General features: G+C 36.9%; 1 protein-coding gene across 1 annotated transcript; it reads right to left on the minus strand.

Annotated features, from left to right (window-relative positions):
- Nucleotides 1-457: 457 nt before the first annotated feature.
- LOC128685993 (uncharacterized) lies at nt 458-1,848 on the minus strand. Its single transcript, XM_053772625.2, has 2 exons — nt 1,712-1,848; nt 458-959 (listed from the first exon to the last, which is right to left on the minus strand). Exons 1-2 carry the CDS (start codon nt 1,825-1,827, stop codon nt 485-487), a joined length of 591 nt encoding a protein of 196 aa, XP_053628600.2. The 5' UTR covers nt 1,828-1,848; the 3' UTR covers nt 458-484.
- Between the last annotated feature and the right edge of the window lie 14,147 nt (nt 1,849-15,995).

Below are 15,995 nucleotides of genomic sequence, written 5' to 3' on the forward strand. Positions count from 1 at the left end.
TTAAATCTCCTGTTCAGCTCCTCACATACCTCCTGATCATTTCTTGTGAGTTCTCCACCTTCTGTCCTTAATCTGATCACCTGGTCTTTGACTGTTGTCTTCCTCCTGATGTGGCTGTACAACAGTTTCGGGTCAGTCTTGATTCTCTATGCTTTGTCATTTTCATACTGTCGCTGGGCCTCCCTCCTTACCTGTGCGTACTCATTCCTGGCTCTGCGACTGATCTCCCTATTTTCGTGTGTTCTCTGCCTTCTGTACTTTTTCCATTCTCTATTGCATTTTGTTTTTGCCTCCTTACACCGTCGGGTAAATCCGACGGTGTTTGTGTGTGTGTGTGTGTGTGTGTGTGTGTGTGTGTGTGTGTGTGTGTGTGTGTGTGTGTGTGTGTGTGTGTGTGTGTGTGTGTGTGTGTGTGTCTGTGTGTGTGTGTGTCTGTCTGTCTGTGTCTGTGTGGGGGATGGGAAGGATGAAAACACAATGAGATTTATTGAGTGGAGGGAAAATCTTCAGAACCTCCCAGCACGGAGCAGACCAGATACATGACGGGAGTCTCCCTGACGAACCCCAGCCCCTCATGGAATCTTATGGAAGTCTCATTTTTGTCCACAATGATAAGTGAGGCACTTGTGCCTTCTCTCAGCAAGTGTGTTACCATGGCGAGAGTGACAGCCTTACCGAGGCCCATCCTGCGATATTTCTCCAAGGTAAATGTGTTCCCAATAGTGTTACGCGATGTGAACTGTGCCCACGCTAAGGGTTGTTCCGTGTCTTCCAGTGCTGAATCTTCAGTGCCCCCTGTAGTGTGGGGTGAAGGGCAAGGGTAGACAGCATAGCCCGGGAGAGCTTTCACCATCTCAGTATATTCCTCAATGTTCTCAAGTTGGTTATGCTTCCAGTGTTTGAAAAGAATATGAGCGTGACGCGGTTCCACTGGTCCTATCCTTAATCCCTCTGGTAACCTGGAGGAAAAATCACCGATAGTACATTAATCTGACTTTTTATGCCTTTAAAATCTAGATGCAATGAGTATGTTTTTAATTAACAGTACAAATTAATATTTACTGTAATTAGATAACTTCATTGGGTGTTCAAGCTCATCGGCTACTCGAAAGTTAATAAAACTGTCTGGAACCTGTTCACTACTAGTCAGGAAAACTTTAATGCCCAAAGTATGACTGTAATTAACCCCTCAGCGTATAAATTCAGCATATATGATCTGACAGAAGAACTCTGTCCATATACTTTTAACTATACCAGGAAGGTCACGGCAGTATCTTCAAATGTCACTAATTTCGTTGGTTAATGAATTTTATTTTTTATTATTGGTCTCAGCTGAAAAACTAGTATTTTTTTTACTTTATTTATAAACTACCATTTTTCGTTTATAACATGACAACATTGCAAAAACAAAAACGTTAAATTCATATGCAAAACTGTAAAACGCTACATAATTAGACAGTTTAAAAATCTAAGTGTGGCAAATTTAGACTAACACACAAATTAATAATAGACAATAGACGTTTTGGTCCATTTTGGATTAATTTTAAACCGATAGTAATTTAAGCAGAACAAAAATTTATCTACTGTTCATTGCCACTTCATAGGTGAATAGTTTAAGTCATGATACAGATATTTAAACGTATGGGTGTGTAAAATATAGTTCATAGAAAAAAGACTCACATAAAACGATTAGCACGTCTACATACAGTACCTGGGAGAGGCGGAGGAAAGAGTAGCCTGGGTTATAGTGTACACGTGAGCGTCAATAACGGGGTCAGCTATTAATTTACCTCCCTCAAGTACGCCGGTCCTGATCATCTCATCCATCTGATACGATAAAGAAACATTTGTGTCACAGGAAATAATGTCAATATATATGGGACAAACAGATAATGGAAAAAATCAGCAATACAATGCTCACCAAGGCTTTTGGAAAGGACAAAGCTCGTCTCCTAGCGGTGGAGGCACCACATTTAGATTTCCTTTCAGCTGTTCCCAATTCCTTGGGCACTGGAGTCGACCCAAAGGCAATTCGGATTGGTGTTGCTCTTCGCTTAGCCACCCTCATACTCATCGAATATAGGTGTACCTGCAGCAGGGCGTCAGCTGATCATTTCGGACTACAACTGCGGCTTGGATAGGAATCGATCCTGCGTTCCCATGCCCAGCCTTATGTGAACTGAGCGAAATATGCATCACTCTATCCATTGGACCACCATCCTTAAACACCAGGCTCCTAGCAATACTGAACATGTTATCCTGATGCAATGACATTCGAGGTCATGGAGCCTCAGAGGTGAATTTCAGCCTCATTCTGTGTGGTGTACCAGCAGCCACGAGCAGTCTATATATCAATTAAATCACGAAACAAGTAACTTTTAACAATTAACAGTAATGCGGGCGCGTGTTGTTTAAGGATGGTGGTCCAATAGAGTGATGTGTACTTTGTTCAGTTCGTACCGGGCTTTGTTTTTCTTGTCGATGTCGAGGGACTGTTACAGCGCCTACAGTAACGACCCGAAGAAGAATTGCGAATATTTGGACGAATTGTTCAGCTCTGATGTTGATAGACTGCAGATATATGAAGAAATTTTGGAATGTAGAATGATGCTATCAAGTTGAGCCAACATGAAAATATCAAGACCTGAAGAGCCTCTGGAATTTATTGTTCAGTATGGAGATGAAAGCATCTTCCCCAATCTTTGTAGTTTTAATTAGATAATGTTAACCATCACAGTTTCCAACACGGGCTCTGGGAGATCATTCAGCAAGTTAAAACTGATTCTTTCGTATCTGAGAGCCTCCATGCCTCAAGGCAAACTTTGAGATCTTGCTCTGCTGAGTGTATAAAGAGAAGAAACGGAAAAAAAATGAATTTGATCACGTCAGTGAAAGCATGGAAGGTGAAACTGTAATTTTCATGTAGCGCCATAATTTGTCAATGAAAAGATTAAGGAGCTTACATGGAATTTACCTGGAGAGGGTTTCGGGGGTCAACGCCCCCGCGACTCGGTCTGAGACAAGGCCTCATGGTGGATCAGGGTTTGATCAACCAGGCATTTACTGCTGATTGCACGCAAACTGATGTACGAACCACACCCCGGTTATTAAGGTGCTGGCTTTACGTGCCTGTCCAATGCCTTCTGGAAGACAGCCATGGGTCTATATATAATCCCCCTTATGTATGCTGGGAGGCAGTTGAACAGTCTTGGGCCCCGGACACTTATCGTGTTGTCTCTCAGTGTACTCGTGGCGCCCTTGCTTTTCATGGGGGAATGTTGCATCTCCTGCCAAGTTTTTTGCTTTCGTAGGGAGTGATTTTCGTGTGCACGTTTGGTACTAATCCCTCTAGGGTTTTCATCTATCTCACTCGCCTGCGTTCCAGGGAATACAAATCAAACGCCTTCAACCGTTCCCAGTAGTTTAGGTGCCTTATCGTACTTATGTGTGCTGTGAAAGCTCTTTGTACACTCTCCAGGTCAGCAATGTATTTTGATAGGGGTAAAATGTTTGGACAGGGGCAAAATTTTAATGCTTGCCATAGGCGCTATTTTTCATAGTTGCACCCATGGCTGGAAGTTAAAATATAAAGACTATTCTATGGCTGATATACTGAAGAAAGCCTCATTTAGAACTCAAAATATTCAGATATATCTCATTTCTTGTGTTTTCTTATATGTTGATCTTGTAATTAATAAGGTTATTATAAACTCCTGCTCGCACATTCTGATATATTTAAATAAATGGTTTATACACGTTGATGTTCTTGAAATAATAATAAAAACGAAAACGAATATATGGGAATAATCATGTAGCTGATAATAAAAAAAAAGAGTTAAACTGAGAATAATAAAAAGATGATGATAATGATGAAGAACTAAAAGAACAAAAAGACTTAATTTGAATTATTAGCCCATGAAGGTTAGCATCCAGCATACAGCGAAAAGAGACCTTTAATAATCCCGCGTATCATCTTTATGAGGTTGCAAGACAGTGATGGAGTGGATGATGGTCAAAGTTTTTCTTTTTCGGGCCACCCTGCCTTGGTGGGAATCAGCCAGTGTGTTAATAAAAAAAAAAGAATAACAAATTAACTGATTCTCAGGTAAGTAAAGAACTGGAAGTGGAGAAAGCGAAGAATAGCGCCATAAAGTGTTTATTTGTTCGCAGAACTTCAAGTGGAGTTTATTTTACTGTGATAATTGGAGTGACCTTTCTTAAATTTGTAACACCTTGTTTGGTAGGTAAGTGTATGTTGCATAGTTGTCGAGGCCGTCGATGAATTCTTTCACAAAATCTTGGACTTGTTGTATGGGGCATCAGAGGCACATCTGAAGATTTTAATGCAGAGTCGTGGGTCAACTACTTTGGCAGACATGGTGTTTGGTTCGTATGAGTAGCGAAGAGTGGAAAAGTTTTCCAGGTTTGGCCGGGGTGTGACTGTTGTCTCCAATTTCATCGTCAGAAATGGGAGAGCTTTAATCTTCAGGTAGAGTAGCGGTGTATATGGGGATGGTGACAGACTTGGGTAATTGCAGGGTCAGGAGTATTAATGGGAGGCTGTGGATTTAGGATTCAAGGGATGGTAATGCTTTCTGCGTTGGAGAAGATTTTCGGTGTTTGCTGATGGTGCGGTATCTAGAAACGTGAAATTGCGAAGAATGCTGAGGCGAAAGAGTTTATTGATTGTGTAGTTGAGGGTTCCTGGGTAGATAGCAGTCTTTATCTGGGCTTACATCATTCAATACATGATCTTGGTGGGAAAATCGTCTGGGAATGATGAAATGAAGTTGTCAGAAGAGGCAGGCCGTTGGGAAGCCAGGAGAATTCTTAGAGTGTCAGCTTGCATCTAGTGAATGCAGGGTATGTTGGAGTGTCTAGTTATTTTTTTATTGACAATATCCTTCTAAAAAGGGTACGTGACTGCAAGAGCGTGATAATCATTGTTGTAGATGAGACATTTCGGTTGAGAGACAGAGATTCAGTTCTTATGAGCGAGTCCTTCCATGCCATAGTTGCAGCAGTATTTCTTTTTCTGCAGAGGGCAGTTCTTCGTGAGGCAAGTAAAGCAAAACAGTTCCAACAAGGGGTGATGTATAACAGTGGAATCGCTCTGGTTTAATGCTCCTTGAATTAACTTGCTAATATGAAAGGCGTAGATTTGCACTGACTGCCTAAGATGCCATGGAGATATCGGTGAAGGTAACCTTGACCATAGCGCTGAAGTTGGAATTTTCGTGATTGAGACGATGATGGCCCAATCATTTTCATCTTCAACCATGTGTTTAAAGTTGCCATTTTGATTGGCTGGTAAATTCGCGCTCAAGCTTCTTTACAAACACCGATTTCTTGGCCCTCAACGAAGGGAAAAAAGCCATATCGAATTCACAGTCCTTGAGAAAGTTTATTTCTGATGTGGTGATCTTGTTGGCTTTATCATCGTTAAAGCAGAGAGCAGTGAAAGAGTCCTTGGCACTGAGAAGGCTGAACAGTTTCACTTGCTGGGTGGTCATCAGGAGTGTTACCAGTCTTTTATATATATCATGTCTGAGATAGTTCCACGAAGTGAAGAATGCGTACAATGAGCTCAATGACGGTATTGTAGCTGTAAGACAAGGAGAGCAGACTACCGCTCATGCAGGTCCATTAAAACAAACTCAATTGGAGATATATATGAAGTGTAGAGAAGTGGTGGAGTCGTATGTCAAGCGAAGTTGAAGCTGAAATATCACATGCGGTGTAAGTGAGATGAGATGACGTGTAAGGCAGTATCAAAATAAGGTCAGATAACGTTGGATGTGTCCTCAGTCACAAGGTCTGGTCCAGGTAATTGGGGTTTCTTCATGTTTAAGAATAACCTCATGGATCAATTGCTGCTTATATGCATTCGGATTTCACTAACGATCCACAAATCTTCCACTACCCTAGTACATATTTTCTACTATGACTACTATGTAAACATAAGCAGCAAGTGAGATACTTGTCCATACATCCTTTGCCGAGAACTGAACCCGGTCCTTTGAGACAGAGAGAAGAGAGATTATTATTATTATTACAATCAAGGGGGAAGCGCTAAACCCGGAGGATTATACAGCGCCTGGGGGGGGGGGGATGTGGAAGGCATTCAGGCTTAATTTGGGGAACTGGAGCACAGATCCAATTCCCTAAATCAAGAGCCCCTCACCAACATCAAGGAACCTTCCTTGAGGGGAGAGAAGAGAGAGATAGAGAGCTCTGCATTACACCTCATTAGCCATTACCTTCAAAACTAGAGTAGTACTCAGTTGAGTAAAATCTACAAGCCACCCAGTCAGTTTCAGTGTTCCACAAGGAAGGCAGCTTTGTCCATTGTTATAGAATTGTATCTACTACTCATTCCAGAATTCTTTCTGCTTCCCATATAACTGTGCTATACTATTTGCTTAAGCAAGAAAGGAGATACCTGTTGGTAGAAAGCATGGTAATCACTTCCTCACAGGTGATGAATTTTGTTTGTAAAGAAAAACTAATGATGGTCTCCAGACAGAATAATGGAAATATTGGAAGAGTGTTGAAACCCGGAGATGAGATGTACATCCTAGGTGGGAAATTTGATTCCAAAATGCCTATGAAAAATTACGTGATAACTCTTGCAAGCAATGGAACCAAATTAACAGCACTAAGGTGTACCTTGTACCAGTCTGACAGCAGGGGCTGGAAACTCTATACTAGGCACTTGTGTACTCTCACCTTGAATACGCTCCATTTTCTTGAACTTTCTGTCCTCTGTCAACTGCAAATTCTGCAACGGTTCTGTGTCTTATCTTACATCTGGACCCAGTTTCGGGGTCTGTTCTCTTAGCAGAGTTTTCCACAGTGGAGGCATTTGAGTAACAATGTTATGTTATATTCAAAACCCATGTTATTATAGTACCATATGTGACTTCAATTCACGGTCAACGAGAATACAGCTCTTTAACCCACAAGACTGGCATAAAACATTACCAATAATGTAGCTGAACTTTTCTCAACAACATCGCATCTGCGATCATTTCTTACTAAAATGACTCAGGTTTGGCACAAGTTCGTACAAAATTTAAAAATTATGAAATCAAAATAATTTACTAATTTTGGTACAGGGTTCCATAGTACTTGATTACGTTCTTTACATATTTTTGTTATATAATTAGAAAGATTTTCTTATTTAAGAGCTGGTAATGTTAGGTAATGTTTCCTGACGCGGGTTAGATGATGACCCGCCTTTGGAGCTTTGGTCATCTGACCGACGCCTTCCGCTGGCTTACCGGTCCACCCCTTTAAAAATTATGCTCATTTATAACCATGTACGTTGTTTAATGAAAAACAGATTAAAAAAATCGAAAAAATAAGATCTTTTTTTCTTACTGAAAAATAATACATAAATCTGACTAACTTTTTCTAAGTATTTACATTTTCTAAGTATTAACATTTTCTAAGTATTTTTATAGTAATTTTATAGGAATATTCAATGACATCATCAAAACGACACAATACTATATTGTATCATATTTTTTATTCTTTATTTCTCGTATATTATCAGTTTTGAGTCAGCTTTTAGAAAATACACTACATGGCATCTTGGACACTCTTAATACCACAAATTGAAATATTATTATTATTTAACACATAAAAACATATAACTCTGCGATTGTTTTTTTTTTAAATATTGCCCTTTGATGTCGAACGGTGTGTGTGTGTGTATATATATATATATATATATATATATATATATATATATATATATATATATATATATATATATATATATATATATATATATATATATGTCGTGCCGAATATGTAAGACTGGTCAATTAGCAAGAACTCATTTAAAATTAAGTCCTTTCTAAAATTTTCTCTTACACGTTTTAAAGATATATTTTTTTCATTAATGTTAAAGTAAAAATTTATAATTTTGCACCAAAAGAATCTTAGAAAACTTACCTAACCTTATTATAACCAGAGTAATTTATTTTAGCCTAACCCAACTAAATATATTTTAGATTTGCTTACAATAATTTAATACTAAACAAACACTGTAAAAAATATTTTTTTCGTTAGGTTAAGAATGTTTTTGGCGAAATTAATCCATACACAAATTTTCACTTGTCCTATATGGCAAGATGAGCGTTGCTATTTAAGCCAAGATCGCAAGTTCTGCCTATTCGGCACGACATATATATAAATTATATATATATATATATATATATATATATATATATATATATATATATATATATATATATATATATATATATATATATATATAATGCAATAAGATCATAGTAAACAGGTGATTTAGCGCTTTCGTGACTACTCACATTGTCAAGGAACTATGAAAGTAATACATCGAAGGAAGGCAATTAAAGTGCTTAGACCACACCTCACAGTCAACTCCCACAACAAAGAAACACCTGACGCGAGACAATACCGGACTCATAAGAAAAGAGGAACACTGCAGTAGGTCCGCTGATCCAACTAGAAAGGTCCTGATGAAAATAAATGGTATAAAATACCGACACAATAGAAACAAACACATATCCAGTTTAATGTGACAACGTTTCGCCCACACAGTGGGCATTTTCAAGTCACAAACAGATCTACCTGGGGTGGAAGGTACGCGAGTATTTATAGTCAGGTTCAGAATGTTGAGGTCAGGTGGAGAAGGCTGCATCTGATGATCTACCGGGTGGGGTTATAGAGTCTAAAATCTTGGGTAGCTTGGCAGGTGTATTGGACAAGTTGTGAGCAGACCTTCTGCAGTGTTCTATGTTCTTATGTGGGATAGCGATGAAGAAGTTTCTTGGTAAGTGGTTCAGCTATGTTATAGAAGCCACTGTTCTGGTTGAAATTGTTAGTTATAGAGATAAGCGATGATTCCAGGATTCTTCGGTATTGAGTGTTGTCTTCTGTGGCGATAAGTCTTGAGTTTCTGTAGTTAATTAAATGGTTGTGTGAATTGCGGTGTTGTACACAGGCATTCCTTGTATCGTCAGTCCTGCTTGCGTATTGGTGTTCTGAAATACACCAAGAGACCTCCACTATGTGGGAGAAACTTTGTCAATAAAGGATCACATTAAACTGCCTATGTAGACAGGTCCTCACGACAACCCACCAACAAATCATTCTACCTAAGAAATAAGGTTTATTATTTGTCCAAAGTATTATTAAACTCTAACCAAATTTTATTAATTGTAAATGAATCTAATTTATACAAACCTAAGGAAATATTCATATTGGTAAATTCATGTAAAATTTATCAGAAATTTGGTATGGCAATGGGGAATCCTCTTTCACCTGTTCTTAGTAATCTATACATGGAATTTTTTGAAACAAGGCTGCTTAACACAGTCCTCCCTAATAAGAGCAAAATGGTTCAGATATGTCGATGATATTTTATGTCTTATGCCCAAGAATGAAGATATACACCATTTCCTTGGCAAATTAAATAGCTTAGATCATTCTATAAACTTTACTGTTGAGTCTTAGGAAAATAACTCATTGCCTTTTCTAGATGTTTTAATTATTAAGAGTAATTATGAATTCAAATTTAAAATTTACAGAAAGCCTACAAATAACTGTTCCTATGTACACTATTATTCTTCCAGTCAAGATAAAGTTAAACTGTCTGTTTTCTCATCAATGTTTTTGAGAGCTTTACGTATTTGTAGTCCAGAGTTCATAGATGAAGAAATATCCAAAATTTATGAAATGGACAATGATCTGAAATACCCGAGGAATGTAAAGTAAAAGGACACAAGTCCAACTAATGTGACATTTTATTGTAACAACGTTTCGCTCTCCAGGAGCTTTATCAAGCCTCGATAAAGGAGCTTTATCAAGCTTGATGAAGCTCCTGGAGAGCGAAACGTTGCCACAATAAAATGTCACATTAGTTGCACTTGTGTCCTTTTACTTTACATATTGTCGGTAAATCTACCAACTTTATTACCGAGGAATGTAATTGATAAATCATTTAAAATTGCTAGAAATACTTTTTACAACCCAAAAAGGGGCAACCAGCCTTAGTCAACTAAAAATATGTTGGTTCTCCCTTACCATGAAAACTTGGTTGATATGCCTTCTCTTCTTAAGACTTTTAATATTAAAGTTGTATTAAAAAATCTTGATACAGTAAAAAAACTTTTGATGAAGAATTCTCCCCAAAATGCTGATGGATGTGTCTATAAGATTCCTTGTAAAATTTGCGATAAAGTTTATTACGGTCAAACTGGTAAAAATCTCGAACTTTGATAAAAACATAAATATAGCATTAGAACTGGATAAGATTCCAATGCTCTATTTATTCACATGAGAGACTTTAACCATCCAATTGATTTTCAAAAAGTTGAGAAAGTTGTATCAAGCAAGTCCATGGTTGACAGAAATATAATTGAATCTTGTTTCATAAAAAGCAGTTTTGAAAATATGAATATTTTCTTAGGTTTGTATAAATTAGATTCATTTATAGTAAATAAAATTTGGTTAGAGTTTAATAATACATTGGACAAATAATAAACCTTATTTCTTAGGTAGAATGATTTGTTGGTGGGTTGTCGTGATGACCTGCCTAGTTGGACCAGCGGACCTACTGCAGTGTTCCTCTTTTCTTATGAGTCCGGTATTGTCGCGCGTCAGGTGTTTCTTTGTTGTGGGAGTTGATTGTGAGGTGTCATCTAAGACCTTTTATTGCCTTCCTTTGATGTATTACTTTCATAGTTCCTTGACAATGTGAGTAGTCACGAAAGTGCTTGGAATTTCACTGCTCTGCCAAATATGTAAAACTAGTCAATTAGCAAGAACTAATTTAAAATTAAGTTCTTTCTAAAAGTTTCTCTTATACGTTTAAAGATATATTTTTTTCATTAATGTTAATGTAAAATTTTTTAATTTTGCTCCAAAAGAATGTTAGAAAACTTACCTAACCTTATTATAACAAGAACAACTTATTTTAACCTAACCCAACTAAATATATTTTAGATTTGTTTACAGTAATTTAATATTAAACAATAACAGTGAAATATATTTTTTTGGTTAGGTTCAGAATGATTTTGGTGAAATTCTTGTATACTCAAATTTTCGCTTGTCTTATACGGCAAGATGAGCGTTGTTATTTAAGCCAAGATAGCAAGTTCTGCCTATTCGACACGATATTATATAAATATATATATATATATATATATATATATATATATATATATATATATATATATATATATATATATATATATATATATATATATAAATATATATATATATATATATATATATAAATATATATATATATATATATATATATATAATATATATATATATATATATATATATATATATATATATATATATATATATATATATATATATATATATAAATATATATATATAAATATATATAAATATATATATATTTATATATAAATATATATATGTATATAATGTATATATATATATACATATATATTTTTTTTTATTATCACACTGGCCGATTCCCACCAAGGAAGGGTGGCCCGAAAAAGAAAAACTTTCACCATCATTCACTCCATCACTGTCTTGCCAGAAGGGTGCTTTACACTACAGTTTTTAAACTGCAACATTAACACCCCTCCTTCAGAGTGCAGGCACTGTACTTCCCATCTCCAGGACTCAAGTCCGGCCTGCCGGTTTCCCTGAACCCCTTCATAAATGTTACTTTGCTCACACTCCAACAGCACGTCAAGTATTAAAAACCATTCGTCTCCATTCACTCCTATCAAACACGCTCACGCACGCCTGCCGGAAGTCCAAGCCCCTCGCACACAAAACCTCCTTTACCCCCTCCCTCCAACCTTTCCTAGGCCGACCCCTACCCCGCCTTCCTTCCACTACAGACTGATGCACTCTTGAAGTCATTCTGTTTCGCTCCATTCTCTCTACATGTCCGAACCACCTCAACAACCCCTCCTCAGCCCTCTGGACAACAGTTTTGGTAATCCCGCACCTCCTCCCAACTTCGAAACTACGAATTCTCTGCATTATATTCACACCACACATTGCCCTCAGACATGACATCTCCACTGCCTCCAGCCTTCTCCTCGCTGCAACATTCATCACCCATGCTTCACACCCATATAAGAGTGTTGGTAAAACTATACTCTCATACATTCCCCTCTTTGCCTCCAAGGACAAAGTTCTTTGTCTCCACAGACTCCTAAGTGCACCACTCACCCTTTTCCCCTCATCAATTCTATGATTCACCTCATCCTTCATAGACCCATCCGCTGACACGTCCACTCCAAAATATCTGAATACATTCACCTCCTCCATACTCTCTCCCGCCAATCTGATATCCAATCTTTCATCACCTAATATTTTTGTTATCCTCATAACCTTACTCTTTCCTGTATTCACTGTTAATTTTCTTCTTTTGCACACCCTACCAAATTCATCCACCAATCTCTGCAACTTCTCTTCAGAATCTCCCAAGAGCACAGTGTCATCAGCAAAGAGCAACTGTGACAACTCCCACTTTATGTGTGATTCTTTATCTTTTAACTCCACGCCTCTTCTCAAGACCCTCGCATTTACTTCTCTTACAACCCCATCTAAAAATATATTAAACAACCACGGAGAAATCACACATCCTTGTCTAACGCCTACTTTTACTGGGAAATAATTTCCCTCTTTCCTATGTACTCTAACTTGAGCCTCACTATCCTCGTAAAAACTCTTCACTGCTTTCAGTAACCTACCTCCTACACCATACACCTGCAACATCTGCCACATTGCCCCCCTATCCACCCTGTCATACGCCTTTTCCAAATCCATAAATGGCACAAAGACCTCTTTAGCCTTATCTAAATACTGTTCACTTATATGTTTCACTGTAAACACCTGGTCCACACACCCACTACCTTTCCTAAAGCCTCCTTGTTCATCTGCTATCCTATTCTCAGTCTTGCTTTTAATTCTTTCAATAATAATTCTACCCTACACTTTACCAGGTATACTCAACAGACTTATCCCCCTATAATTTTTGCACTCTCTTTTGTCCCCTTTGCCTTTATACAAAGGAACTATGCATGCTCTCTGCCATGCATAGTTCCTTTGTATATATACATATATATACATATATATATGTCGTGCCGAATAGGCAGAACTTGCGATCTTGGCTTAAATAGCAACGTTCATCTTGCCATATAGGACAAGCGAAAATTTGTGTATGCAATAATTTCGCAAAAATCATTCTGAACCTAACAAGAAAAACATATTTTGCTGGGTTTGTTTAGCATTAATTTATTGTAAACAAATCTAAAATATATTTAGTTGGGTTAGGCTAAAATAAATTGTTCTTGTTATAATAAGGTTAGGTAAGTTTTCTAAGATTCTTTTGGAGCAAAATTATAAATTTTTACATTAACATTAATGAAGAAAATATATCTTTAAACGTATAAGAGAAAATTTTAGAAAGGACTTAATTTTAAATGAGTTCTTGCTAATTGACCAGTTTTACATATTCGGCACGACATATACATATATACACACGTATATATACACACGTATATACATGTGTGTATATACATGTGTGTATATACATGTGTGTATATACGTGTGTATATATACCTGTGTATATATACACACGTATATATACACACGTATATACACACACGTATATACACACACGTATATATACACACGTATATACACACACGTATATACACACACGTATATACACACACGTATATACACACACGTATATACATACACGTATATACACACACGTATATATACACACGTATATACACACACGTATATATACACAAGTATATACACACACGTATATATACACACGTATATACACACACGTATATATACACACATATATATACACACGTATATACACACACGTATATATACACACGTATATACACACACGTATATACACACACGTATATACACACACGTATATACACACACGTATATACACACACGTGTATATACACACGTGTATATACACACGTGTATACACACACGTGTATATACACACGTGTATACACACACGTGTATACACACACGTGTATACACACACGTGTATACACACACGTGTATATACACACGTGTATATACACACGTGTATATACACACGTGTATATACACACGTGTATATACACACGTGTATATACACACGTGTATATACACACGTGTATATACACACGTGCATATGCACACGTGCATATGCACACGTGCATATGCACACGTGCATATGCACACGTGCATATGCACACGTGCATATGCACACGTGCATATGCACACGTGCATATGCACACGTGCATATGCACACGTGCATATGCACACGTGTATATACACACGTGTATATACACGTGTGTATATACACGTGTATATACACGTGTATATACACATATACACGTGTATATACACACGTGTATATACACGTGTATATGCACATATATATACATATATATACACATATATATATACATATATATACACATATATATACATATATATACACATATATGTGTATATATGTATATATATATGTGTATATATACATATATATACACGTGAATATATATACATATATATACACGTGAATATATATACATATATATACACGTGAATATATATACATATATATACACGTGAATATATATACATATATATACACGTGAATATATATACATATATATACACGTGTATATATATACATATATATATATATATATATATACATATATATACACATATATATATATATATATATATATATATATATATGTTAAATGTTAATATATGTTTAAATGTTAAGGAAGAAAGGGAGGCGGTAATTTCATGCACTGGCCAGGGAGGTATACCATCTTTTAGGAGTGAAGAAGAGCAGACTGTAAGTGTGGTGGAGGTACGTGAGGCATTACGTAGAATGAAAGGGGGTAAAGCAGCTGGAACTGATGGGATCATGACAGAAATGTTAAAAGCAGGGGGGGATATAGTGTTGGAGTGGTTGGTACTTTTGTTTAACAAATGTATGAAAGAGGGGAAGGTACCTAGGGATTGGCGGAGAGCATGTATAGTCCCTTTATATAAAGGGAAAGGGGACAAAAGAGATTGTAAAAATTATAGAGGAATAAGTTTACTGAGTATACCAGGAAAAGTATACGGTAGGGTTATAATTGAAAGAATTAGAGGTAAGACAGAATGTAGAATTGCGGACGAACAAGGAGGTTTCAGAGTGGGTAGGGGATGTGTAGATCAAGTGTTTACATTGAAGCATATATGTGAACAGTATTTAGATAAAGGTAGGGAAGTTTTTATTGCATTTATGGATTTAGAAAAGGCATATGATAGAGTGGATAGAGGAGCAATGTGGCAGATGTTGCAAGTTTATGGAATAGGTGGTAAGTTACTAAATGCTGTAAAGAGCTTTTATGAGGATAGTGAGGCCCAGGTTAGGGTGTGTAGAAGAGAGGGAGAATACTTCCCGGTAAAAGTAGGTCTTAGACAGGGATGTGTAATGTCACCATGGTTGTTTAATATATTTATAGATGGGGTTGTAAAAGAAGTAAATGCTAGGGTGTTCGGGAGAGGGGTGGGATTAAATTATGGGGAATCAAATTCAAAATGGGAATTGACACAGTTACTTTTTGCTGATGATACTGTGCTTATGGGAGATTCTAAAGAAAAATTGCAAAGGTTAGTGGATGAGTTTGAGAATGTGTGTAAAGGTAGAAAGTTGAAAGTGAACATAGAAAAGAGTAAGGTGATGAGGGTATCAAATGATTTAGATAAAGAAAAATTGGATATCAAATTGGGGAGGAGGAGTATGGAAGAAGTGTATGTTTTCAGATACTTGGGAGTTGACGTGTCAGCGGATGGATTTATGAAGGATGAGGTGAATCATAGAATTGATGAGGGAAAAAAGGTGAGTGGTGCGTTGAGGTATATGTGGAGTCAAAAAACGTTATCTATGGAGGCAAAGAAGG

The sequence above is a fragment of the Cherax quadricarinatus genome, chromosome 9 (genome assembly GCF_038502225.1).
Source record: "Cherax quadricarinatus isolate ZL_2023a chromosome 9, ASM3850222v1, whole genome shotgun sequence".
NCBI classification, from domain to species: Eukaryota; Metazoa; Arthropoda; class Malacostraca; order Decapoda; family Parastacidae; genus Cherax; species Cherax quadricarinatus.